This window comes from Schistocerca americana, chromosome 1 (genome assembly GCF_021461395.2).
Source record: "Schistocerca americana isolate TAMUIC-IGC-003095 chromosome 1, iqSchAmer2.1, whole genome shotgun sequence".
Taxonomy (NCBI): domain Eukaryota; kingdom Metazoa; phylum Arthropoda; class Insecta; order Orthoptera; family Acrididae; genus Schistocerca; species Schistocerca americana.
This window is the reverse complement of record NC_060119.1, coordinates 676,599,649-676,626,250: the sequence shown is the minus strand read 5'-3', so window position 1 is coordinate 676,626,250 and position 26,602 is coordinate 676,599,649. Positions and strand designations below refer to the sequence as shown.

Sequence of the window (26,602 nt, the reverse complement as noted above, 5' to 3'; positions counted from 1 at the left end):
TATATAGAGGGTCTATACAAGGGTGATGTACTTGACGACAATATTATAGAAATGGAAGAGGATGTAGATGAAGATGAAATGGGAGATACGATACTGCGTGAAGGGTTTGATAGAGCTCTGAAAGACCTGAGTCGAAACAAGGCCCCGGGAGTAGACAACATTCCATTAGAACTACTGATGGCCTTGGGAGAGCCAGTCCTGACAAAACCCTACCATCTGGTGAGCAAGATGTATGAGACAGGCGAAATACCCTCAGACTTCAAGAAGAATATAATAATTCCAATCCCAAAGAAAGCAGGTGTTTACAGACGCAAAAATTACCGAACTATCAGTTTAATAAGTCACAGCTGCAAAATACTAACGCGAATTCTTTACAGAAGAATGGAAAAACTGGTAGAACTGACCTCGGGTAAGATCAGTTTGGATTCCGTAGAAATGTTGGAACACATGAGGCAATACTGACCTTACGACTTATCTTAGAAGAAAGATTAAGGAAAGGCAAACCTATGTTTCTAGCATTTGTAGACTTGGAGAAAGCTTTTGACAATGTTGACTGGAATACACTCTTTCAAATTCTAAAGGTGGCAGGTGTAAAATACAGGGAGCGAAAGGCTATTTACAATTTGTACAGAAACCAGATGGCAGTTATAAGAGTAGAGGGGCACGAAAGGGAAGAAGCGGTTGAGAAGGGAGTGAGACAGGGTTGTAGCCTATCCCCAATGTTATTCAATCTTTATATTGAGCAAGCAGTAAAGGAAACAAAAGAAAAGTTTTGAGTAGGCATTAAAATCCATGGAGAAGAAATAAAAACTTTGAGGTTCACCGATGACATTGTAATTCTGTCAGAGACAGCAAGGGACTTGGAAGAGCAGTTGAACGGAATGGAGAGTGTCTTGAAAGGAGGATATAAGATGAACATCAACAAAAGCAAAACGAGGATAATGGCATGTAGTCTAATTAAATCAGGTGATGCTGAGGGAATTAGATTGGGAAATGAGATACTTAAAGTAGTAAAGGAGTTTTGCTATTTGGGGAGAAAATAACTGATGATGGTCGAAGTATAGAGGATATAAAATGTAGACTGGCAATGGCAAAGAAAGCGTTTCTGAAGAAGAGAAATTTGTTTCATTGAGTATTGATTTAAGTGTCAGGAAGTCATTTCTGAAAGTATTTGTATGGAGTGTAGCGACATATGGAAGTGAAACATGGACGATAAATAGTTTGGACAAGAAGAGAATAGAACCTTTCGAAATGTTGTGCTACAGAAGGATGCTGAAGATTAGATGGGTAGATCACATAACTAATGAGGAGGTATTGAATAGAATTGGGGAGAAGAGGAGTTTGTGGCACAACTTGACTAGAAGAAGGGATCAGTTGGTAGGACATGTTCTGAGGCATCAGGGGATCACAAATTTAGCATTGGAGGGCAGTGTGGAGGGTAAAAATCGTAGAGGGAGACCAAGAGATGAATACACTAAGCAGATTTAGAAGGATGTAGGTTGCAGTAAGTACTGGGAGACGAAGAATCTTGCACTGGAAAACAAAATCACCTTATCATCTGGATAGACCGTATGCCTTACCTGGCTGTGCAGAAGAACTGGTGCAGATAATTCTCCCCCCCTCCCCCCCCCCCCTTTCCTTTGCCTCGTCAAAACTGGCAGTGTTGGGGGTGTCAGGGGTGAGAAACTGCACAGCAGGTGCCTTGCACACCCCCTCCCCCCACCCCCACCCTTCCCCCACTGGCAAGACAAGGGGATGAAGGAAGTCCACATTTTGGTTTATCAGTGCCTGCACGTGCTCCTGTTGCTGCTGATACTGCTGTTGCTCCCTGTCCTTCTGTAGGTGCAACTGTTCCAGACAACAATGCAGAAATGCTGGGTCCATTATGGCCCAAGTTAACACTAGGAAAATGGAAAAAGAAAAGAATAGGGGCATCATATATGTAAGACTTTCTACCTCGCCACTTCAGTATCTGCACAGGCATGATGACTGTAAATGCTCAGCACTGATACTTCATGGGCTGACGGTGGCTTAAGAAATGTAAAATTGTGCACATCACAGAATGAAAACTACATAATATCGTAAGATTACAGTATCCATGAGTCAAAATTTGAATTTAGTCAACTCATAACAGATATCTGAATGCAACAATTTGTCAGAATATGAAACAGAATGATCATGTACGCTCAGCCATAGGTAAAGCAGCTGGCAGATTTCGGTTCATTGGTAGAACACTGAGAAAAAGCAAATTGCCTGTGGAGAAATTGCTTAGAAATCACTTATGCAACCCATTCTAGAATACTGCTCAAATGTATGGGACCCATACCAAATAGGACTAATGGGTGATATTGAAAATATATAAAGAAGGGCAACACAAATGGTTACAGGTTTGTTTGGCCAATGGGAGAGTGTCACAGAGATGCTGAAGAAATTGAGCTGGCAGATACTTGAAGATAGATGCAAACTGTCCTGAGAAAGCCTACTTACAAAGTTTCAAATACCAGCTTTAAATGATGACTGTAGGCTCACATATGAATCGTGCGGAGAAGATATAATTAATTGTAGCATCCATAAAGGCATTTAAACATTTATTCCTTCCACACTCCATATGTGACTGGAATGGGAAGAAGCCCTAATAACTGGTACAATGGGAAGTATGCTCCACCATGCAATTAATAGTAGTTTACAGAGCATCTGTAGTTGCAGATGTAAATATAGAAGTTCTATAAACAAAGAAAAAATACTGTCAGTATAGGTTGTTCCAAAAAGTGCACATATGTGTATACAGAATGAACTCTGTTTTTCTAAATGTGATTGATGTGAATAATACTGTCAACATTATATCAAACAATGGAATGTAACAATGTTGTGAAATAAAAGTTCCTACTCACCATAAAGTGGAGATGCTGAGTTGCAGATAGGCACAACAAAAAGACAGTCACAAATAATAGCTTTCAGCCAGTAAAGCCTTTGTCAGAAGTAGACAGGAAACACACATATATGCACTCATGCAAACGCAACTCACACACACGACTGCAGTCTCAGGCAACTGAGGCCACAGTCTCTCTGACACATAGTTCCCCACGAATGTCTTCATATTGCCTCATGGATGCAGTGTAGCTTCCCTTAAGTTTCTGTTGTCTCACTCATCTCTGTTCAGCCTGAGAGAAGCATTTACTCCATTGTGGAAAGAATCGCCTAATTGATTTTTCTCTCCACAAAATCAAAGGAGGACAATGAATCTTCCTGTGGAATGTGCATTCCACAAAGAATGCGTTGTATTCTTCCTCTCCTTTCATTGTTATTCCTCAAAGTAATTCTTCTATCCCCAGAATTTCTTCAAATGTTTGAACATCAGTTTACAAAGCATGATGTGACAGGCTGCCATGACAAATTACTATCCTTTACCATTTGATACTGTCCTGATACAATCTAATCTAGTTCTGTCTCTTGGAAAACAGGATGATCAGCTTCTCTGAAGACAGCCCTTGACTTTTGAATGTACATACAAAATTCAGCTCCTAGCAATATGTGTATCTTGCCAGGACACCACAAATCTGAATTAGTGAATTGTCCATTTGGCAAGTTCTACTTACTCATCTCTGTCATTTTCTCCAGCAAAACTAAACATTCAACAGACAACATTAGTTGCTTATGCAGGAGCCCACTTGTACACAGACGCTGTTTTGTTTGTGAAAGTGTTGCGCATATTCCTTGACTTGGTACTCGGCTGTATCACCTTTGAAATTTGAGGCATTGTGCACATGCTTTCAGTATGAAGCATGACTGTGACCCTCAATGTAATAGAGTACAACAAGTCTGCCATTTGCCAAAGCTCTCTTGCAACTTTATTCTTGCTGACAAAAGAAGCATTCGTTTGCCCGGGCTGACCTTCAATGAACAGTAACTTGATGTACTTGATTGATGTTTCTTATAGTGCTCATGTTGCATATCAGTTGGACAATTCTTCCTTATGCCATATTGTGCACATTGTAATGCTGTATGCAGTAACATGTGGTGTCATTTTCCACAAGTAGGGCAGGTAATGGATGTGCATTGAGAATCCCTGTGGGCACTCTTCATGCAGTTGTAGCACACAGTGTTGTGCATCACAATGGCTTTGTGTTTGCTACATGCAGTTTGATTGAATTTGCTGCACTTGTGCAACATGTTAGGCTTGTTGCAAATGATGCTTGCAGCAGTAGTAGTGATATAAATCTTTCTCAAATACTCCACTGCTTGCCATTGGAGGCATTCTCTTGTTTATTATCAGATATACCATGACATAGTGATACTGTAACCTTGCGACAATTTCAACTGATTTGTATTTGTTTTTGAGAAAAGCACATGTTTCTTTTAATGTCAGAAAGCTGTTTGAACACGGACTGGCTTCAAATTCTGTTCTTATAGACTGTTCAATTCATGCTATAAGGAGCTGTGACGTAATGAAGACTTGCAAAGAGACCTTGTGCTGTAATGCCATCAATACTTGCACAGTGCTTAAAGACTCATTCAGGAGTGCACAAAGCTCACTTGCACGTGCCTTTCTCATTGACAATAGCTTAATGGTTTCTTTGAATGTGAAGATAGTATCTGTTCTTTTGGACATGTCCAAAAGAACAGGTACCATTGGTGATCTTGCAGCTCTCGAAGCATGAAATTACAACCAAATTCAGACCATTAGCTACTTACAAGTGTTGATAAATATCAACAGGGACAGTTGAAAATGTGTGCCTCAACCGGTACACGAACCCAGGATCTCCTGCTTGCATGGTAGACGCTCTATCTCGGTTGGGGCACACATTTTCTACTGTCCCCATTGATATTTATCAATGCCTGTAAACAGATAATGGTCTGGATTTCATTGTAATTTCATTCTTTGCATTTGCCGGTGCAATCAACTGATTATTATTGTACAAGTATCTATTGCAAACCAAATCAAAAGCTATATTGAAATTAGTCTCTGGAAGACCAACATTTACAGTTAATGAACTAAGTAAATGATGATACTTAGCAGTGTCCTCTAATTCATCATTATTTATGACAAAACTCACAAACATGTCACAAAAATGTCTGAATTGCATTACATCACCAGTAGATCATGACACTTTTATGGTGGGCAGCTTGATGCTATATTTTGATGTACTCAAGGTAGATCCAATATCTGAAAAAAACCTTATCACCTGCATTGGCATGATTCATTCGAATTGCTCTCTCTTTCTGTCTCTCTCTAGGAGGGTTTTTTTAACCATATTTTCTAATACTTCTCAACAATCTTTGGAAACTGTTCTAGGCTGACACTATTACCCAGAGTGTCTGATTTACCTGTTACATGGAATTCATTTGTAAACTGTAACACCTGCATGAGACTTTCTTTTGTCATCGAGCATGTAGTAACAAGTTTCTTTCTTAAAACTTCATTTGTGATGGAAAGCTAATAGAGGCAGGCAACAGCAGAAACAGCTGTTAAAATAAGTGGGAACAACTGGAAGCAGGATAGCCAGACCAAGGTAGTTACCGTATAGGTGTGCCATGTTGCTGCTGCCGGCTGAACGAACATGCTGCTCCATTGAAACTTGTCCCTGCTGTTCTGCCAATGAATGGCTGCTGCTGGACATTATGTCATCAAATCCATCACAATTCAGCCTGGAAGGACCAAAATGTTAGCATCCACAAAAAAAGTGTAAAGTGTAAATGTTATCAGAGGACCATGAATTTAGGAGGACTGTGCTATGGTTCGATCCATTCAGGCTGCAATGAAAAATGATATGTGTTAGAGAATCACTTATTACATACAGTTACGTTAACATTCACAGTGCAAAATATACATCTCCACCATTTAGTGTATGAGGCAGGAGTGCCACAAGCTACAACAGCTGATCAACCAAAAGTGCAGTCGCTATTGTTCTCACCTCGCAGTGACGAGAGATGGTTAGGCATGTCTGGATGGACAAACTGCTGACCATTGTCCCTTAGAAACAAATAACTCTAGAGTGGGCAATGCTCTCCAGTGACTCAGTCAAATGTGGTAACTGAATGAGTACAATTAATCCACAGTGAAGATTAAAACCATTGATCAAATATGTTGTAATTATATCCTCTACTGCATGAATAGAAGATGATAATTTGTGTACTCTTGGAAGTAGTGGGAATAAATACACATCTAATCTAGTTTTTCCATGAAATAACTAAATGTTTTTGAAGATTCTGTTATTCTATTATAAAATAATATCTCATTAGATATACTTATGGTATTCTTATACAGAAAACCATTTACAACTGTCACAATTATTTTACAAAATATCTTGTGGGAAACTCTTCTCGTTATGCTGTGTAATGCCTTTAAAGTATGAGCACATCCATCATTAAAATTGACAATAATATTTTTAAAATTACTCAGTGTAAACTGTATGAGTGATATTTTATAAGCACAACACAAATATGTAAGCTTCTTATGTGTGTTGTTTCTTACAGAAAAGCCTCGGGAGTTCAAAGAACGACAAGGCTTCAATCGCCGACGTGGTGCAATGCGCAGACGTGTCCATCAAGTAAATGGACACAAATTTATGGCAACTTTTCTTCGGCAGCCCACTTTCTGTTCACACTGTCGGGATTTTATATGGTTTGTTAGATGCAGTTTCAACTTACCTATTACTGAAATGTAGCATAGCATTGGTACAACTTATGGTATAAGAAATATTTTTCCTTTCAGAGTGACACTTAATTATTTGGCACTTCTAGGAATGAACATTTTATATTTTTACGGTTCTGTATCTCAACTAGTAAATAGCGAACCCTTCTAGGATCACTTGTTGTCTGTCCATCTGTCTGTCTGTCTGTCCGACTATTCAGAACCCTTTTCCTCGTAAATGGTGAGATGTATCAAGTTAAAATTTATGTCACATATTAAGATCACAATCCCTTGGTGATGTAAAAAAGCTTATAAGTCAATGTAATCAAAAGATATGTCAATTAATGTCAAATATTTCGATACTCGCAAACTCACTCATCGAAACCTGTCGGGTACTTCCCATGGATCTAGAACCAAGAAGTTTGGCAGGAAGAAAGGTTTCACAGTATAAGTAAAGGGAAAAAAATCCAAACTTGTTAATTTGTAACTATATCACATGAAAAAAAACTTTTTTTGTCATTCGTTATCCCACTATCTGTCTGTCCCTCTGTGTATTAAGACCTCTTTTCATCAGCAATGGGTCGACATATTGAATAGAAATTTATGTCCCATACTGAGGACTACAGTCCTTTGATGGTGTAAATATGTGAAGTTTCTAAGTCTATGTAATTGAAAGATATGGCGATTTTGTCACAAGTTTTGATACTTGCAAACACACTGATTAAAACCTATAGCGTACTTCCTCTTGATGTAGAATCATGAAATTTGGCCAGAAGAAAGGTTTCACAGTAGAAGTAAAAGATAAAGAATCAGAAAATTATTATTTTGTAACTATCACACACAAAAATGTTTCTTTTACCATTTGTTATCTGACATCAAACATGAAATTAAAACATTCTTGAGAGTCTTGGAATCCCTGAGACCAATACCTTGCTTGTATCATGTCAATAATAGGTAAAAATCATTGAGGTCCTCGATACCTTGAATGGATGAACTGTCTATATGGATAATTAAGTTTATATGGCACCCTCAGAGTGAGAATCTTACACCTGGACAATTGTTATATTTTTAGATAGCACAAAAAGCGAGTTTTGTTGACTAAACGTAGTAAGTATTATTAGAACTGTCTCAATGATATGACTACTCACCATGCAGAGGGTGGGGGGTGGGGGATGGGGTGGGGGGCGGGGGGGGGGGGGGGGAGAAAAAAAAGGAAGAAAAAAAAAAACAGACAAAACTTGGTGACCCTGTTTGTTTGTAGAAGCTGATGCTTCCATGTTTGATAAAAGAAAAAAAATCAATTGAGGGAGATGGGATTTATGAAAATTCAGTAGCTAGGTCAAATGAAAATCAACAATCATGCTGCTGATTATAAAATTCCCTCTAGTTTTGTCTAAATGATCAATGACACAGTCAGTCTTCCTCCTTGATCCTTGTAAAACTTCACAGAACTCTACATTTTATCCTCTCTACTTCAGGTGTCATCAGTACTTTTAGTGCCTCATTTCCTAAGTTCCTTGGTATCACTTGATGTAATTCGATTACATTCCGTCACCCATGTTTTACTTCTGTTGATACACATCTTGTAACCTCATTTCAAGACAGTATCTATTCTGTTTAACTACTCTTACAAGGCCTGTACTGAATCTGACAGAATTACAATGTCATCAGCAAACTGCACAGCTTTTATTTCTTCTGCATGAACTTTAACTCCTTCTGCAAAGTTTTCTCCAACTATTGCTTCCCTTTCATGTCTTTCAAGTGTTATACCTGCACCCTGGTTTCTGTACAAGCTGTATATAACCTTCCACTCGCTGCATTTTATATCTTTTTGACTATTACTGATGTACCAATGCTGACCGGTTTGTTAATAGTCCGGAGGTGCAAGAAATTATCACTTTGACCTTGCAGAACAATGCTTTATTTGCATCCTCTGAGGGAATAAGGTGGTACACAAGAATAGCGAAAACAGATTGGATAAATACACAATCTTACATAGATAAATGTATTTCCAAGAAGAACATTACTTTTACTTGGCATAACTACAAAAGAGTAGTAACTGACTAGAAAATAAAAACAGAACTATTATTTCTCAAAACAATATGTATGCTCCATAATGGCTGTGAAATATTCAACACTAATTCCAGCACCCCTGGTGGCTGGCATGGAAGGTCCACTGATAGCTGCGATATAAACAAAACCACGCTCACGCACAACACATGTGGCACTTTGCTACACTACAGAAAGTGAACTTTGTTGCTACAACAGCAACCTTGGTGAATGCGAAGCACCGTCCAGGTAATGCGCAGCGAAGTGCGCATGCCAACCCTATCTCATCGTGCAGGTTGGTGGTGGTACTTTGATAATAGAAGGGGGTTCTGCAACAGCTGGAGGCAGTTCTGCAACAAAGGGAAATGGTGTCAGTGCTAGAGCAGGAAGTTGCGGTCATGGGCAGTTGTAAGCAGGATCCTCATGCAGAACATAACCTTGTTTCACTCTTATCAGTTGACACTGTAGATGATTTTCCATTTAGGAGTATCTCAAAGGTGTGTTCTCCTCATTGCAACATCTTGTATGGGCCAGCGTATGGCTGTTGTAGTGCAAGTCTAATGTCATCTGCACAGAGCCTGACGTGAGTGCAGGACACTAAATCATGAAGAACATAGGTAGCAGGAAAGCTGTGTCTTGAAACTTGGAGAGGGCAAAGTGGAATGACATGTTTCCTGAGCTTAACTATAATGTCATTATGATCCTGACCAAGTGTCTGTGGTGGTGGTGGTGCTTCGCCAAATTCTCCAGGAAGTCATAGTGTGTTGCTGAACACTAGTTCTGCGGGTGAAGTGTCTAAGTCAGATATGTACACTGTCCGGAGACCCAGTAAAATCATTGGTAACACAATAGTCCAGTCTGATCCATGGCATATGATCGCTGCCTTGAGTGCGCAACACCAGCACTCAATTAAACCAGTACTGGCCCTATGATAACTAGTAGTCTGGTGGTACACTGTGTCGCAGAACTTGGCTAATTGAGAGAATAGTTCAGCCTTGAACTGGTGGCTGTGATCTGTCGTCACATGTAATGAGCAACCAAAGTGAGAAATCCAGCTTGAGGTAAGCACAGAATCTACTGTTTCTGCTGTTATGTCATCTATCGGAGTTGCCTTGGACCAGCGTGTCAGGCGATCAATCATAGTTAGAATATATCGCTGTCCGCTGGAAGGAGGCAGTGGGACTATGACATTGATGTGGATGTGTGCTTCTCCTGCATAGGTCAATGGAAGGTTTCAAATTGCTTTACTGACTTTAAACAAGTACATGCCCATTCTTGGCAATCTTTTTGCACTCTGGGCCACACAAATCCGAAGCTGCAATGTGGAAGGAATACACAGAGGGGGCCTACATGGGAAATGACCTTGAAGATGATGTTCTAGAAAGTGAAGAGGAATTAGGTAAAGACAAGATAGGAGATATGATACTGTGTGAAGATTTGAAAGATCTCTAAAAGATCTAAGTGGAAACATTGTCCCTGGAATAGACGAAATTCCCTCAAAATTATTGAGGTCCTTGGGAAAGCCAGTCATGACGTAACTACTCCACCTGGCGTACAAAATATTTGAGACAGGTGAAATACATCCAGACTTAAAGAAGAATGTAATAATTCCAGCTCCAGAGAGAACAGGTGCTGGCAGGCGTGAATATTACTGAATTATCGATTTACTAAGTCATGATCATAAAATATTGACGTAAATTATTTACAAAAGACTGGAAAAATTAGAAGAAGGTGAGCTTGGGGTAAGCCATTTTGTGTTCTGGAAGAATGTAAGAACATGTGAAACAGTACTGACCCTGCAACTTGTTTTAGGAGATAGGTTAAAGAAAGGCAAACATATGTTTATGGCAATTGCAACTTAGAGAAAACTTTTGACCATGTTGACTGAAATACATTCTTTGAAATTCTGTAGGTAGAAGGTGTAGCAACAAAGTTCACTTTCTGTCAGTGCAGTGAAGTGTCATGTGTGCTGTACGTGAATGTGGTTTTGTTTATGTTGCAGCATTGAATATTTCACAGCCACCATGGAGTGCACATACTGTTTTGAAGAATAATAGTTATGTTGCTATTTTATAATCAGTTATTTTTCTCTTGTAGTTGCACTGAGTAAAAGTAATGTTCTTCACGGAGATACATTTATCTATGCAAGATTGTGTATTTATCTGATCTGTATTCGCTACTCTTTGTGCACTGCCTAATTCCCTTGGCAGACACAAATAAAGTTTTGTTTTGCAAGGTCACAGTGACAATTTTGCGCCTTCAGGCTATTAACAAACCAGTCATCATTGATACTTTAGTAATGGCCAAAGTGGTGACTGTGATGTGATTTGAAAATGCCAAGAAGTGCAGTTCCACTGTACATGACATGACATAGTCATTAGAAGAAATAATTCCAACAGTCATGAGACTCACAATGTGGTTACTCACATTCTGGCTACACAATCTGGTGCTTTGGTTTGCGCAAGTCAAAGCCAGCTTCCTCTGTGGTGGTATTGCTATGGACTCCACAAAATTTGCACTGGTCATCAGTAAATTAGACAATCATTACACCGCGAAGTACAAGATGTAATCACTGTACTGGTGGCAGTCAACGCATATGAGGAATTGGAGGCTGAGCTGATAAAACGTGTTTCCACATCAGAAGAGGAATATATAGGACAGGTCTTAACTCAAGAAGACGTGGGAGAATGCAAACCATTGCAGTTTTTATGGCACTTGTGCAGCAAGGGAGACATCGTTGTGCCTGATAGCCTGCTGCATACATTGTGGAGTCGCTGTCTGCTGCCACACATACAAGCAATCATAGCACCGCAGACTGACAGACCCTTGGATGCAGTGGCTGACTTGGCCGACTGTATAATGGATGCTACAGCCAGGCTGCAATTAGTATGTCAGTAGCAGCATGCAATGGTGCGGTGGCGGTGTCAAACAATCTAACACAAGCCATGCCATCCGCAGCTCTGACTGGTATGCTGGCAGTGACACATCTGAGCCTACCACTGGCTACAATAACTCATGTGGATCATGATAACCTGGCAGTGAAAGTCGACTACCTCACCAAATGAATTGACAAGTTACTCTCTCGACATCCTCAACTACTTATTCCACCACAGGACAAGAACAACCCTCCAACTGTTGGTACCACAAGAAATTTGGAAACCAGGCACGTAAGTGTACATCTCCTTGCAGATACACCAATGCCAACAGATGTCACATGTCAGATGCTTTCTCTGATTATGAAACATGATCCCAACGCCTCTTTGTCAGTGACAGAAAGACAGGCTAACAAGTATCTAGTAGATATCAGCTTGGATTTATGTATTCTTCCCCATAAACTACTACATTGTTACCCACAACATTGTTCTTGCTGTCTGCTGACAACAATTCATCGATCAAAACCTATGGCACCCAGTGCATTGAATTGGACCTAGGAGTACACAAGATGCAGGACTTTACCATCACAAACGTCACCTAGCCTATCATCAGTGCCAATCTGTTGGCGCAGCACAACTTGCTGCCTGACATCAGGAACGCGTGGTTGGTCAATGGCATCACCAGGCTGTCGACTTCTGGATTTCACTGCCACACAGCCGAGCACTCTGACCAAGTCAAACAAGCAGATGCTGGAGAGTACGACCATCTACTCAAACAGATTCTGGCCATGACATGGCCCCTGGGAGCACCCAAAGAGGTATGTCACAATACCTTACATTATATCATGACTACAGATGGCCCACCAGTCACTTGCTGCCCTCTGCATCTAGTGCCCAACCGGTTAGCTATCGCAAAATCAGAATTCGATGTTATGATGAGAGAAGAGATTATACGACCGTCTAGTAGTCATTGGTCATCTTCACTACACCTTATGTCTAAGAAAAGCAGCATGTGGCTCCCACATAGTGATTACTGTGCTCTCAATGCCCGGACTGTACCAGATCGATATACCTCACCTCTACTGCACTATTACAACTACAATGGTTTTTACTGTTTTGGACTGTGCTAAGGCTTATATACGGATACCAGTTGCAGAGGAAGACATTCCACAAACAGCACCTGTCACCACTTTTGGTTTATTTGAAAGCAAATACATGACATTCAGCTTGAGTAATGCTGCACAACATTTTATTGGCCCAGTACTGCAAGGACTGTCATGCTCATTTGTGTATCTATATTATGTTTTAATTTGTTCTTCAACTGCATAACAACACAAACAGCATCTGTTACAAGTTTTAGAGCGGCCCAAAAAATATGGGGTATTGTTAAATATAGCCAAATGTGTGTTTTGCAGTCGCAGAATCTCATCAAAACTGCTCATTTCCCTTACCAGAAAAAGTGGAAGCCATACTGCAGAGCTCATGAGCTACGTCGGTTTCTTGATATGTTCATTTCCTACCATCAGTATCTGCCACACTCTGCTGAAGTACGAGAACCACTTATTGCACCATTGGTTGGTCCAAAAGTCAAGGGAACTTCACCAATTCAGTGGATTGATGATATGATTCAGCCTTTGAAGTGGCAAAACACAACATAGCGGACACAGTGCTCCTCGCTCACCCTTGCATTAGTAGTGGATGTGAGCCAGACAGTGATCAGAGCCACACTGCTACAATTAAATGAAGGTGCTTGGCAACTTTCGGCATTTTACTCACACGAGCCTTTGGCGTCTCAATGTCTGTTGAGTGCATACAATCGTGATCTCCTCACGATATATGGCACAGTAAAATATTTTTGACCTCAGCTGGAAGAGAGAGAATTCACTATTTTCACTGATCATGAGCCATTGATGTATGCATTTGGGCAGAATAACAACAACTGTTCATTGTGTCAGTGCAACCAACTAGTGTTTATTGCAGAGTTCATTACTGACATCAGACATGTAGCCAGAATCAACAATGTGGTAGCAGATTGCCTGTCCCGTGCTTCTGCTGTTACAAACAACTAAAGCGTAATAGACTTCACAGAGGCACAAAAAACGGCTCAAGAACTTTTCAACTGTCTCACTGATCCAGCGACAACAATTGAGCTAAAGTTAGAAGATGTACCAGGTTCTGACATTACGCTTTATTACCGTCTCTCTGTGGGAAAACCAAGACCATTCTTGCCAGCAGGGTTTCATGAACTAGCTTTTGACAAATTACACAATTTAAGTCATCATGGTGTCAGGACAACAGTTCGCCTCATCTCACACCGATTGCTGACATTCGTGCAGCTGCTTCTCTTTTCACCAAAGGGGGATCTTTAATCTTCGCCTAGGTGTTAGCTATCTTTCCCACCATTATAGATGCTTCTAGAGCTTTGCATTTGTCCTCTAGCTATTCCTCCTTAGTCATTTTTCACTTTCTGTCAATCTCATTTTTTAGACAGCTGTATCCTCTTTCATCTGCTTCATTTGCTGCATTTATGCATTTTCTCCTTTTGTCAATTAAATTCAGTATTTCCTGTACAGGGCTATTACAAATGATTGAAGCGATTTCATAAATTCACTGTAGCTCCATTCATTGACATATGGTCACGACACACTACAGATACGTAGAAAAACTCATAAAGTTTTGTTCGGCTGAAGCCGCACTTCAGGTTTCTGCCGCCAGAGCACTCGAGAGCGCAGTGAGACAAAATGGCGACAGGAGCCAAGAAAGTGTATGTCGTGCTTGAAATGCACTCACATCAGTCAGTCATAACAGTGCAACGACACTTCAGGACGAAGTTCAACAAAGATCCACCAACTGCTAACTCCATTTGGCGATGGTATGCGCAGTTTAAAGCTTTTGGATGCCTCTGTAAGGGGAAATCAACGGGTCGGCCTGCAGTGAGCGAAGAAACGGTTGAACGCGTGCGGGCAAGTTTCACGCGTAGCCCGCGGAAGTCGACGAATAAAGCAAGCAGGGAGCTAAACGTACCACAGCCGACGGTTTGGAAAATCTTACGGAAAAGGCTAAAGCAGAAGCCTTACCGTTTACAATTGCTACAAGCCCTGACACCCGATGACAAAGTCAAACGCTTTGAATTTTCGGCGCGGTTGCAACAGCTCATGGAAGAGGATGCGTTCAGTGCGAAACTTGTTTTCAGTGATGAAGCAAAATTTTTTCTTAATGGTGAAGTGAACAGACACAATGTGCGAATCTGGGTGGTAGAGAATCCTCACGCATTCGTGCAGCAAATTTGCAATTCACCAAAAGTTAACGTGTTTTGTGCAATCTCACGGTTTAAAGTTTACGGCCCCTTTTTCTTCTGCGAAAAAAACGTTACAGGACACGTGTATCTGGACATGCTGGAAAATTGGCTCATGCCACAACTGGAGACCGACAGCGCCGATTTCATCTTTCAACAGGATGGTGCTCCACCGCACTTCCATCATGATGTTCGGCATTTCTTAAACAGGAGATTTGAAAACCGATGGATCGGTCGTGGTGGAGATCATGATCAGCAATTCATGTCATGGCCTCCACGCTCTCCTGACTTAACCCTATGCGATTTCTTTCTGTGGGGTTATGTGAAAGATTCAGTGTTTAAACCTCCTCTACCAAGAAACGTGCCAGAACTGCGAGCTCGCAGCAACGATGCTTTCGAACTCATTGATGGGGACATGCTACGCCGAGTGTGGGACGAACTTGATTATCGGCTTGATGTCTGCCAGATCACTAAAGGGGCACATATCAAACATTTGTGAATGCCTAAAAAAACTTTTTGAGTTTTTGTATGTGTGTGCAAAGCATTGTGAAAATATCTCAAATAATAAAGTTATTGTAGAGCTGTGAAATCGCTTGAATCATTTGTAATAACCCTGTATTATCAAAGGATTTCTACTAGGCCTCGCCTTTTTGTCCATTTGATCCTCTGCCACCTTCACTGTTCCATCTCTCAAATCTACTCATTTGTATTCTTTTGTATTCCCTTCCACTGTTTCAGTCAAATGCTGTCTAAAGTTCTCTCTGAAACTCTCAACACTGATTTGTTCATCTTATCCAGGTCCCATCTCCTCAATTTCCAACCTTTTTTTGCAATTTCTTAAGTTTTAACTTAATTTTTATTCAGTCATTTGTGATCAGTGTTTACATCTGCCCCTGGAAATGCCTAATAGTTTAAAATCTGGTTTTGAAGTCTTTGCCACACCATTACATAATTCATGTGAAACCTTCCAATGACCAAGGTTTCTTCCTGATTCTTAAGTCAAGTGTTAGCGATGACCAAATTATGCTCTTTACAAAATTCTACTGATGGCTTCCTCATTCATCACATTCCCCAGCCTATATTCTTCTACTATTTTTCTTCTCTTCTTTTTCCCACTATTTAATTCCAGTCTCCCATCACAATAAAATGTTCCTCTCCCGGAATTGTCTGAATGATTGGTTTTATCTCATCATACATTCTTTCAATGTCTTCTTCTTCAGAGGAAGTAAGTATATAAACTTCTATTACTATGATGGGTGTTGGTTTCAACCCTAGGCTGGCTACAATAAGGTCTTCATGGTAGCTTATCCACTCTTCCATTTTCTTATTCATTAGTAGACCTAGTCCTACATTACCCCTATTTGATTTTATACTTATAACCCAGTACTCACATGACCAGAAGTCCTCGTCTTCCTGCCACTGCACTTGTTAATTTCCCCCTATATCTAACTTCAAACTATCAATTTCCCTTTTTAAATTGTCTAACCTCCCTGTTCAATTAATGGATCTAACATTCCAGGCCATGACCCATAGAATGCCAATCTCTCTTTTCTTATGATAGTATCCTCCTGAGTAGTCTCCACCCAGAGGTCTGAATGGGAGACTATTTTACCTCATAATAATTTAGAGATGATGCCATTGATATTTAACCATACAACTGTAGTTTCCCCTTGCTTTCAGCTAGTTTCCCCATTGCTTTCAGCCATTCATAGTACCAGTATTTCGAGGCCATGTTGGCCAATGTTACAAGGCCAGATCAGTTAATTATCCAGACTGTAACATCTGAAACTACGGAAAAAGCTACTAGCATTAGAAATATTATGTTCAGTACTACTGCAATATCATTGTTAAAGTTTAGCATTTCATTATTATCATTACTACATTCCAAGTTAGTGATCTGAGATCACCGCACACAAATGTATGACGTCTGACAAAATCATCAGTTTGATTACGTTTGTAATTTGTAAATAAATAAACATGTGTGCATCATCTTTAAATCCACTTTGTGTTGCATTGCAATAGGAATTTTTTTCTGATACACAAGTCGTATTTCTTGGTGTGTTCTTAGTTGTTCTGATTATTACATTTAAAACAAAGAAATTTGACATGGTATGTGGGGAAAAAATCCAGTTACCATTTAACATGAATTGGTTTTAAATGTGGGGTACATACACTACTGTCCATTAAAATTGCTACACCAAGAAGAAATGCAGATGATAAACGGGTATTCATTGGACAAATATATTATACTAGAACTGACATGTGATTACATTTTCACTCAATTTAGGTGCATAGATCCTGAGAAACCACCTCTGGCCGTAACAATGGCCTTGATACGTCTGGGCATTGAGTCAAACAGAGCTTGGATGATGTGTACAGGTACAGCTGCCCATGCAATTCAACACGATACCACAGTTTATCAAGAGTAGTGACTGATGTATTGTGACGAGCCAGTTGCTCGGCCACCATTGACCAGACGTTTTCAATTGGTGAGAGATCGGGAGAATGTGCTGGCCAGGGCAGCAGTCAAACATTTTCTGTATCCAGAATGGCCCGTACAGAACCTGCAACATGCAGTCGTGCGATATCCTGCTGAAATGTAGGGTTTCATAGGGATCGAATGAAGGATGGAGTCACGGGTCGTAACACATCTGAAATGTAACATCCACTGTTCAAAGTGCCATCAATGCGAACAAGAGGTGACCGAGACGTGTAACCAGTGGCACCCCATACCATCATGCTGGGTGATACGCCAGTATGGCAATGACGAATACACGCGTCCAATGTGCGTTCACCGTGACGTCGCCAAACATGGATGCGACCATCATGATGCTGTAAACAGAACCTCGATTCATCCAAAAAAATGACATTTTCCCATTCATGCACCCAGGTTCATAATTGAGTACACCATTGCAGGCACTCCTGTCTGTGATGCAGCGTCAAGGGTAACCGCAGCTGTGGTCTCCGAGCTGATAGTCCATGCTGGTGCAAATGTTGTCAAACTGTTCGTGAAGATGGTTGTTGTCTTGGAAACGTCCCCATCTGTTGACTCAGGGATCGAGATGTGGCTGCACGATCCGTTACAGCCATCCAGATGCCTGTCATCTTGACTGCTTGTGACACAAGGCCGTTGGAATCCAGCCTGGCATTCCGTATTACCCTCCTGAACCCACCGATTCCATATTCTGCTAACAGTCATTGGATCTTGACAAACGCGAACAGCAATGTCGCGATACGATGAACCGCAATCAAAGTCAGAAACATGATGGTACGCATTTCTCCTCCTTACACAAGGCATCACAACAACATTTCACCAGGCAATGCCAGTCAACTGCTGTTTGTATATGAGAAATCTGTTGGAAACTTTTCTCATGTCAGCACGTTGTAGGTGTCACCACTGGCGTCAACCTTGTGTGAAAGCACTCAAAAGCTAATCATTTGTATATCGCAGCATCTTCTTCCTGTTGGTTAAATTTTGCATCTGTAGCACGTCATCTTCGTGGTGTAGCAATTTTAAAGGCCAGTAGTGTATATCATCGATGAAAGTTTACATTTGAAAACAGGTATGGGATGAAAATGATTAGTGATACAAAATAAATGTTGAATTGTAATTTCAGGTTGCTCCAATACAGTGTGGAGGACAAAATGATTTTGACCTTTATGAAATGAGTTGATTAAAAATTAGTCAAATTTGAAAAGTCTAAACATATTGTTAGTGTACTTTACAGAAGAAGCATACAGTGATTTCTACTGCCTGGCATTGTATAACTTGACTTATTCTACCTCCCTCAAGGATCTCATTCATGACAGGATTTATGAAACCTGATGTATGAATGAATGATAAAAACAACTGACAGATGTCTGTTGAGATAGTAAAATGAGATGTGATATGCAGAAGGAAGAAATGGAAATGTGTAAACTGGGAGATAAATTCAAAGATTAATGACATGCACCTTGAAAGGAAAAAAATAATTTTTCAGCCCACAAAACTATAGCAAGGAGCAAAGCTTAAATTGTATTTCAGAATATAAAATTTTTGGTCATTGTCTTCCAAGTAATTTATTGTACTTATTGTTACAGGGGCATAGGAAAGCAAGGCTATCAGTGTCAAGGTAAATATGATACACACTTTTGTAATTACAACACAACTTCCATTATTATTATTAAAAATACGTAATTTGGCATCTGACATGTATTTCATTTTATTTTCAGTGTGCACCTGTGTTGTACACAAACGTTGTCATAAGTCAGTTGTCACAAAGTGTCCTGGTATGCGAGATCCCAATCCCTATGAGGTAAGTACAATGTATTTGCAAGTGTATGTTTGATTAGAGAAGTCATGTCATGAACTTAATGCTCATTTAATCACAAATCATGGGGTTGTACTTCAATCCTCTGTTAAACCTAGGATTTATTTGGCATTTACTGTGACTTCCTTTGTTTGTCCAACAATTTTTCTGGCACTAACCATGACTTTCAACTTTGTCACTATCAAGTGTATGTGAAAAATCTCAAGTTGAATCATGCTTTAGATTCCTTATTAAGCTATAGGTCCCTACGTAACTGGCATGGTAAGCTATCTTTTTGGCTTTGTAAAGGAAGGAACATATCATCTTCAGCAGGATCATTATTGCCAAACAATTGTTTGAGAGCCAGTAGTGCTTTATATTTCCACTAAATAGCAAGAGCCATGGAGCATGTAGTTAAACTAAATTTCCTTGTAAATAAGATAAACATTAACCTGGGTTTGAACACCACTATGCTTCGCCACATGTGATCTTATTGTCTAATACTGTCTAACTGATGCTTTCCCACTGATAATTCAATGTCTGTCTGATAATTCTTCAACTCAAATACTTTATGATAGACATTTTAGTAAGTTGATTGGCTTAGGCTGGCTCTCAGTCCATCGTAACTCTTTCTGGAGTGCCAGCTGCATGCTGCGCTGCCTGTATATGCAGAGGCTTGTCAGTTGTAGCTGACAGCACACTGGCAATACTGTACAGGGATCCATTAAACAATACCTGTATTAGTTACTTGTGGCAGGAAAGTTCTGGTTGAATGTAAATACGCTTTCAGTGAATGGTCTTCTTTGACCATTCACTGAAAAGTAGGAGTGCTGAGTCATCAACAGGCACCTTTTGGAGTACATCTTTTCTTACGCAGAAGTACAGATATGTGCACAAAAACACACACACACACACACCCCTACCTATGCCTTTCCTGTTAGCTGGGTGTAGGTGCACAGTACCTGGCATTCTGCATCCAGCCAGCACCACGTAAAGGCACAGGTGCATGTGTGTCTATCAATGACTCAACTTTTCTGTTTTTCGGTGCCTATTAATGACTCAACTCTTCTGCTGTTCAGTGAGTGGTCTTCTATGCTCCTATCATATGTGTGTTAACTAAATTTTTCTATTATCATCTGTTTCCTGTCATCTTTATAGACAGTGGCAAGGTTATAATTTAATTGATAAACACTTCCCTGAAACCAATAAATGCTTTCTCAATCCCATAAAAATATACTACACATTTGTTGCTGAATAAAATAAAATAGATAACTAAAATTTATCAATGTGAAACTAAATGCTAATGCTTTATTTCATCATAAAATGTTTATTCTGGTTATTTCAGTACCATCATCAGTAAATTCTACACTTCCAGAGACACTGAAATGTATTTTTTGAATATATACACAAGTTCTTATACATATACGTCATTAGTGTAAACTTTACTGATGACTAACAAAAAAGTAATGGTAAAGTATATTGAATATAGTAATATAATTGTTGTGAAAGTGCCTGTTACTTGTCTTAATGTTTTACAGTTACTTTCTGACAAATTTATATGAGATTTATAGTACTTGAGCTATTTTGAATATTATGTGATGAGAGAACTTATACACTACTGGACATTAGAATTGCTACACCAAGAAGAAATACAGATGATAAACGGGTATTCATTGGACACAAATGTTGTACTAGAACTGACATGTGATTACATTTTCACACAGTTTGGGTGCATAGATACTGAGAAATCAGTACCCAGAACAACCACCTCTGGTCGTAATAATGACCTTGATATGCCTGGGCATTGAGTCAAACAAAGCTTGGATGACGTGTACAGATACAGCTACCCATGCAGCTTCAACACGATTCTACAGTTCATCAAGAGTAGTCACTGGCTTATTGTGACGAGCCAGTTGCTTGGCCACCATTGACCAGATGTTTTCAATTGGTGAGAGATCTGGAGAATGTGCTGGCGAGGGCAGCAGTCAAACATTTTCTGTATCCAGAATGGCCTATACAGGACTTGCAACATGCAGTCGTGCATTATCCTGCTGAAATGTAGGGTTTCATAGGGGTTGAATGAAGGGTAGAGCCACGGGTTGTAACTCATCTGAAATGTAATGTCAACTGTTCAAAATGCTGTCAATGTGAACAGGAGGTGACCGAGACGTGTAACCAATGGCACTCCATACCATCACGCCGTGTGATATGCCAGTATGGCGATGACGAATACATGCGTCCAATGTGCGTTCACCTCGATGTCGCCAAACATGGATGCGACCATCATGATGCTGTAAACAGAACCTTGATTCATCCGAAAAAATGACGTTTTGCCATTTGTGCACCTAGGTTCGTTGTCGAGTACACCATCGCAGGTGCTCCTGTCTGTGATGCAGCATCAAGGGTAACCGCAGCCATGGTCTCTGAGCTGATAGTCCATGCTGCTGCAAACATCGTCGAATTGTTCGTGCAGATGGTTGTTGTCTTGCAAACGTCCCCATCTGTTGACTCGGGGGTCAAAATGTGACTGCACGATCTGTCTTCGTGGTGTAGCAATTTTAATGGCCGGTAGTGTATATAAACTTAGGTGGTGGAGCAGATAAGTACGTAAACTATCGCACAATATGAGAGGGAGTAAATGCAACATATGCTTTGTAGCCATGATTCTCATTTAAGAAAACAAGGAACTTAATTTCCATAAAAAAAGCCACTGAAAAATAGCATTCATAACTGGTCACTGAAACAAGCAGCTGTTAGTTATGTACAACCGTATACAACTATTGACAATAAGACATTGGGAATTTCAGGTAGGAATATATCACTGTAGGGAAAGGCAGATAGCTACTTATTGTAAAGAAGACACTTTTAGTTGCAGACAGGCACAATTAAAAGACACTAACATAAAGCTTTCACCCACAGCCTTCATCAACAAAAGAGAAACACACGCCATTCATACCAACAAGCAAGCACAACTCATGCACACATGTTTGCCAACTCTAGTGTCTCCAGCTCCATGCTAGAGTTGGCAGACATGTGTGCATGCGGTGTGCTTGCTTGTGGGTATGAATGGTGAGTGTTACTCTTTTGCCGATGAAGGCTGTGGCCGAAAGCTTTATGTAAGTGTCTATTGACTGTGCCTGTTCGCAACTTAATGTGTCTTCATTATGGTAAATAGCTATCTATCTTTCCCTACAGTATTGTTACTATCAATAAGAAATGAATAAAGGCTTAACAGCACAGAGTAGTTGTGCAACATAAAAATAACACACAAGTTCAGTACTAGTGCAAGGATACAATCATGTGACAGAACTATATATGACAATAATCTCCTTTCCATGGTCCTCAGCTGGTTTATGGTCAACTGCCCTCCAGCCACCATAAGCAAGAAAAATGTCTTTCAGTTTTGCTCTAGTTGTAAGGACAAAGAGAAATTTATAAAGACATATAATGACAAGTAGTAACAGAGAATCAATAGTATTAAGTTTCTGAGTCTTCACTTAGGATACAAACTAAACAGGGAACGTTTTACACTATGAAGAGGACAAACTTTACTGCTTTTATTATTTAGAATACTTTCTCACATTGGTGATCACAGTTGCAAATGTAGTGTATTATCTGTGATAGCAACGCAATTGGCTGCAGAAGACAACATCAGACACAATAATGGCATCTACCATGAATTTTAAAAAAATACTGACATAACTGAAAAGCAGGTGTTAAGTGCACTGATACCAAAACTATCCATTCATTTCCCACAGAGCTTAATATTGAACAATCAACAAATACAGCTCAAAAATGGATTTACGTGGTTTCTGTTGTCTCACTCTCTCTGCTTTGAAGATAAGTTTTCAAATTTGAACCTACAAAATAAATTATTATCAAAAGCAGTTCCACATTAACCCATCTCCCCCAAGCTCCAATATAAGTATTATACATGAAATTATTTTCACATAGTCATTGCATAGTTTGTTTTTATACGCGTTTTGAATGGAGGTGTACCAGTGCTGTGTTGGGAATATACATATGGATTGTCTTGTTAAGCATTATATCACTGTGTGCTGTACAAGTAAATTTTTTTAATGGTTGCATTCGTGGTGGAATCACCAGTGTGTGAATCTGTAGAAATAGTATTATAATATATAAATAAAAAGATCCTATCTGCATTCAAAATAATGTGCAATGAGCACACACACAATGTCTCACAGCCAAAATAATGAATTGAACAATAGCATATCACATGTAATCAATAACATTTCATGAAAACATTAAAATTGGCCCTAAAGTCAGTAACACAAATACAGAGTGCAACAAACAAAAGTGGCCCTGAGAACAGAGTTCCAGGTATGAAAAACACACTAGAGGAAAGGAAATACAGTACCAACCTGACTACAGTAGATGTTGAAAGTGACCACCATTCATGTCTTCACACTTTTGGACCCTGGTAAGTAAGTTGTTGAAGACGGATCAAAGCTGGTCTGCTGAAATTGCTGCAATATCATCAGAAATGTTCTGCTGCAGTTCTTGAAGACTATGAGATTTTTAGCAATACACATTAGACTTGAGGGCTCTTCACACAAAATAATCGCACACTGACAGATCAGGTGACCATCTAGGGTTGCGACCAGACTGACTGCTGCTAACAACACTGTCAGATGTGAAGATCATGTAAATGTGCTCCAAGGTTCGTTTGGCTGTATGGGCAGTTGCTCCATCCTGTTGAAAGTAACTCTAGGTCTTTTCCTCCTCTGTTAATGTGCCCAGTCATATCCACTCATCATGGCCACTATTATTTGCCCCACCCTGTATAATAGTCAGTGCAAAAACAGAAACGAAAAATAAATGCAAAGGCATAATAGCTAAAATGCAATACATATAAACAGATGTACAGTGCAGTGACAAGCAGAATTGTTAAAAACACTGTAACAAATGCTACTGATAACTTATAAGCAGAATTTTTCAAGTGAATATACAGCAAATATCAGAAAACAACCCACAAACAGGAAGTAACATCAACATGAAAACTCTGTGGATGTAGGACACCAATAAATAAATTTGTATGCTACAAACGGAATTAGCAGATACCAAGTACATCAATTTTCACACACACACACACACACACACACACACACAGCACAGCACACAGAAACAAGATTTTCATGTTGCTCATATGTATGTATCAGTCCCATCACCTAATTTCAAATACAGAGTTCTTCTACTACATAATAGCTTCAACATCTGTACCACCCAACTTCCAACTACACAGCAACAAAACAGAGGACTCTAATAAGCCCTAGAGCACATCTGATGTAACAGGGCATTCGGCTGTGTAGCATAACTGTATATAAACCACCACACTGCAAATAATAATGCATGGAATGCACACCATCACCCTGACATATCCAATACTTTAGCTGTTTTGGAATTCATCTGTCTTCCCATTGTTGAAAAGTGGTCTTGTCATATGCAGTTTTTGCTGTCTTTTCCATACAGAATTATAAGAAATGGTTCTCACAGAAGAAAATCTATATAACAAGGTTTAGGAGCTGCTGCCTTCATCAATATTTATACCACAAGTAAAAAATTTGAGCTTCAGAGTGACACTGTTTTTGATAAATCAAAGCTGTCGTCAACCTAATGGTTGGTTTGAATTGCACAGTACATTACTAGGCATGGTCCAATTGGAGGTTGTACACTCTCGCCTTTCTCCAGCCTTTTAATAGCCTTGTCCAGCTCATTTATAGAGGGAGCTACAGTTTAATATGGGTTCTGAACCACTGTGCAATTTTTCACATCAATTCATTCTCAGAAGTGAAATAAGTGATAACAACCAACTGGAAGTCCAACACTGGATCTCCAGATTTGTAATGAGATACTTGCTGAGCTGTCAAAAACAAAAAAAGAAAAAAGAAAGAAAGAAAGAAAGTGTTTATTTTGTAACATCATCATCATCATCATCATCATCATCATCATCATCATTACGGGTTAATAAAGCTCTCATTACCCTATAAAATGTGTAGTATATTTCCTTCTCCATTTTTCTGCTCTCAAATAAGTAAACAAATACCAGCAATTGTTTTTCAGTGTAGTGTACGAATATCATATTTTCTTGCAGACAACAGGAACGCAAGGACAACGCTTCAGTGTGAACATCCCTCACAGATTTATGGTACACAACTACAAGCGATTCACGTTCTGTGATCATTGTGGTTCCCTCCTCTATGGCCTTATTCGGCAAGGCTTGCAGTGTGAAGGTAATCATCATGTTTTTATACATCTTATATAATTTTACAAGATAATGAAGTATCTATAGGAAATAAATACAAGTACAAGCATATGTTTTTTGACCCAAATCTTTTATATAAATATTTAAATGAAATAAGAATATCTGAGATGTTAAATATGTGTGGTCATTTGGGAGGTAATTTAAAGTCAGTACATGCATGATTTTTCATGAAGATCTGCGTGGTTGTATACCATCTCTAAACATTTTGTAATCGAGGGAGATGTGGGGAATGGGAACAGCAAACTCCAACCATCCCATTGATTGCTTTTGTAAGAAGTATTGCATTGGGAGGAAGCCCCACTGCACTCACTCAGTTCAGTCACTGTATTTATGCTTTATTAAGCATACTGGGCATCTACACTTACTCTGCATAGAAAGCATTTGTTTTGAAGATTTATTGGTAGATAACACCTGTGATGGAGTCAGAACTATTCAGTTACTCATTCTTGCTGAAACAACCAGAAAATATGAATTTGTCATTTTAAAATAATGGAGATCAACCTCAAGAAAAAATGTACGGATTGTATGAAGAATACACAGGTCTCAGAAAATATAGAACAGAGATATGAAAATAAGGTAGTGGCAGGTGATCAGGAAGTTCAAGTCTTCCACTTTGCTTTTAGAACCAAACAAGATGAACAAGGGAGAGGAGTATAGTGTAAACTATCAGAAATCAAAGTTATCAATGAAAACAATCAGTTTTTGAAAATATAAAATAATAGGACAGATCAAAAATCTACTCACCAAGTGGCAGCAGGAGAACACACATACAAAGGTACTGAAATGTCCAAGCTTTCAGATCCAGTAGCTCCTTCTTCTGCGAGAAGAGGAAGAAAGAGGGGTGAACGAAAAGGATTGGAGGGCTTTAGGAAATGTTGAGAGTTCAGAAAAGTCACCCAGAACCCAAGGTTAAGGAGACTTACTGGATAGGATGAGAAGGTCCCATCTGGTAAGTCCTCCTGACCTGTAGTACTGGGTGACTTTTTCAAACTTCCCCATTTCCTAACCTCACCAGTCCTTTTCCCCTTCAACCCTTCCACCAGAAAAAGGAGCCACTGGCTCCATGGCTCAAAAAGCTACAAATTTGAGTACTTTTATACACGTGTTCTCCTTCTGCCACTTAGGGAGTAGATTTTTTTTATCCAATTACATTAGATATCTTAATTAAAAATAAGAAAATAT

The 26,602-nt window shown here is 39.6% G+C and overlaps 1 protein-coding gene across 1 annotated transcript in view; it reads left to right on the top strand.

Annotated features, from left to right (window-relative positions):
* Positions 1–26,602, top strand: part of LOC124608773 (protein kinase C) — a 232,768-nt gene that overhangs the window by 68,512 nt on the left and 137,654 nt on the right. The window contains exons 3-6 of the mRNA XM_047140014.1: positions 6,475–6,622; positions 18,929–18,960; positions 19,061–19,143; positions 25,250–25,388. Coding sequence (XP_046995970.1) covers positions 6,475–6,622; positions 18,929–18,960; positions 19,061–19,143; positions 25,250–25,388 — 402 coding nt within the window. The remainder of the gene's footprint in view (positions 1–6,474; positions 6,623–18,928; positions 18,961–19,060; positions 19,144–25,249; positions 25,389–26,602) is intronic.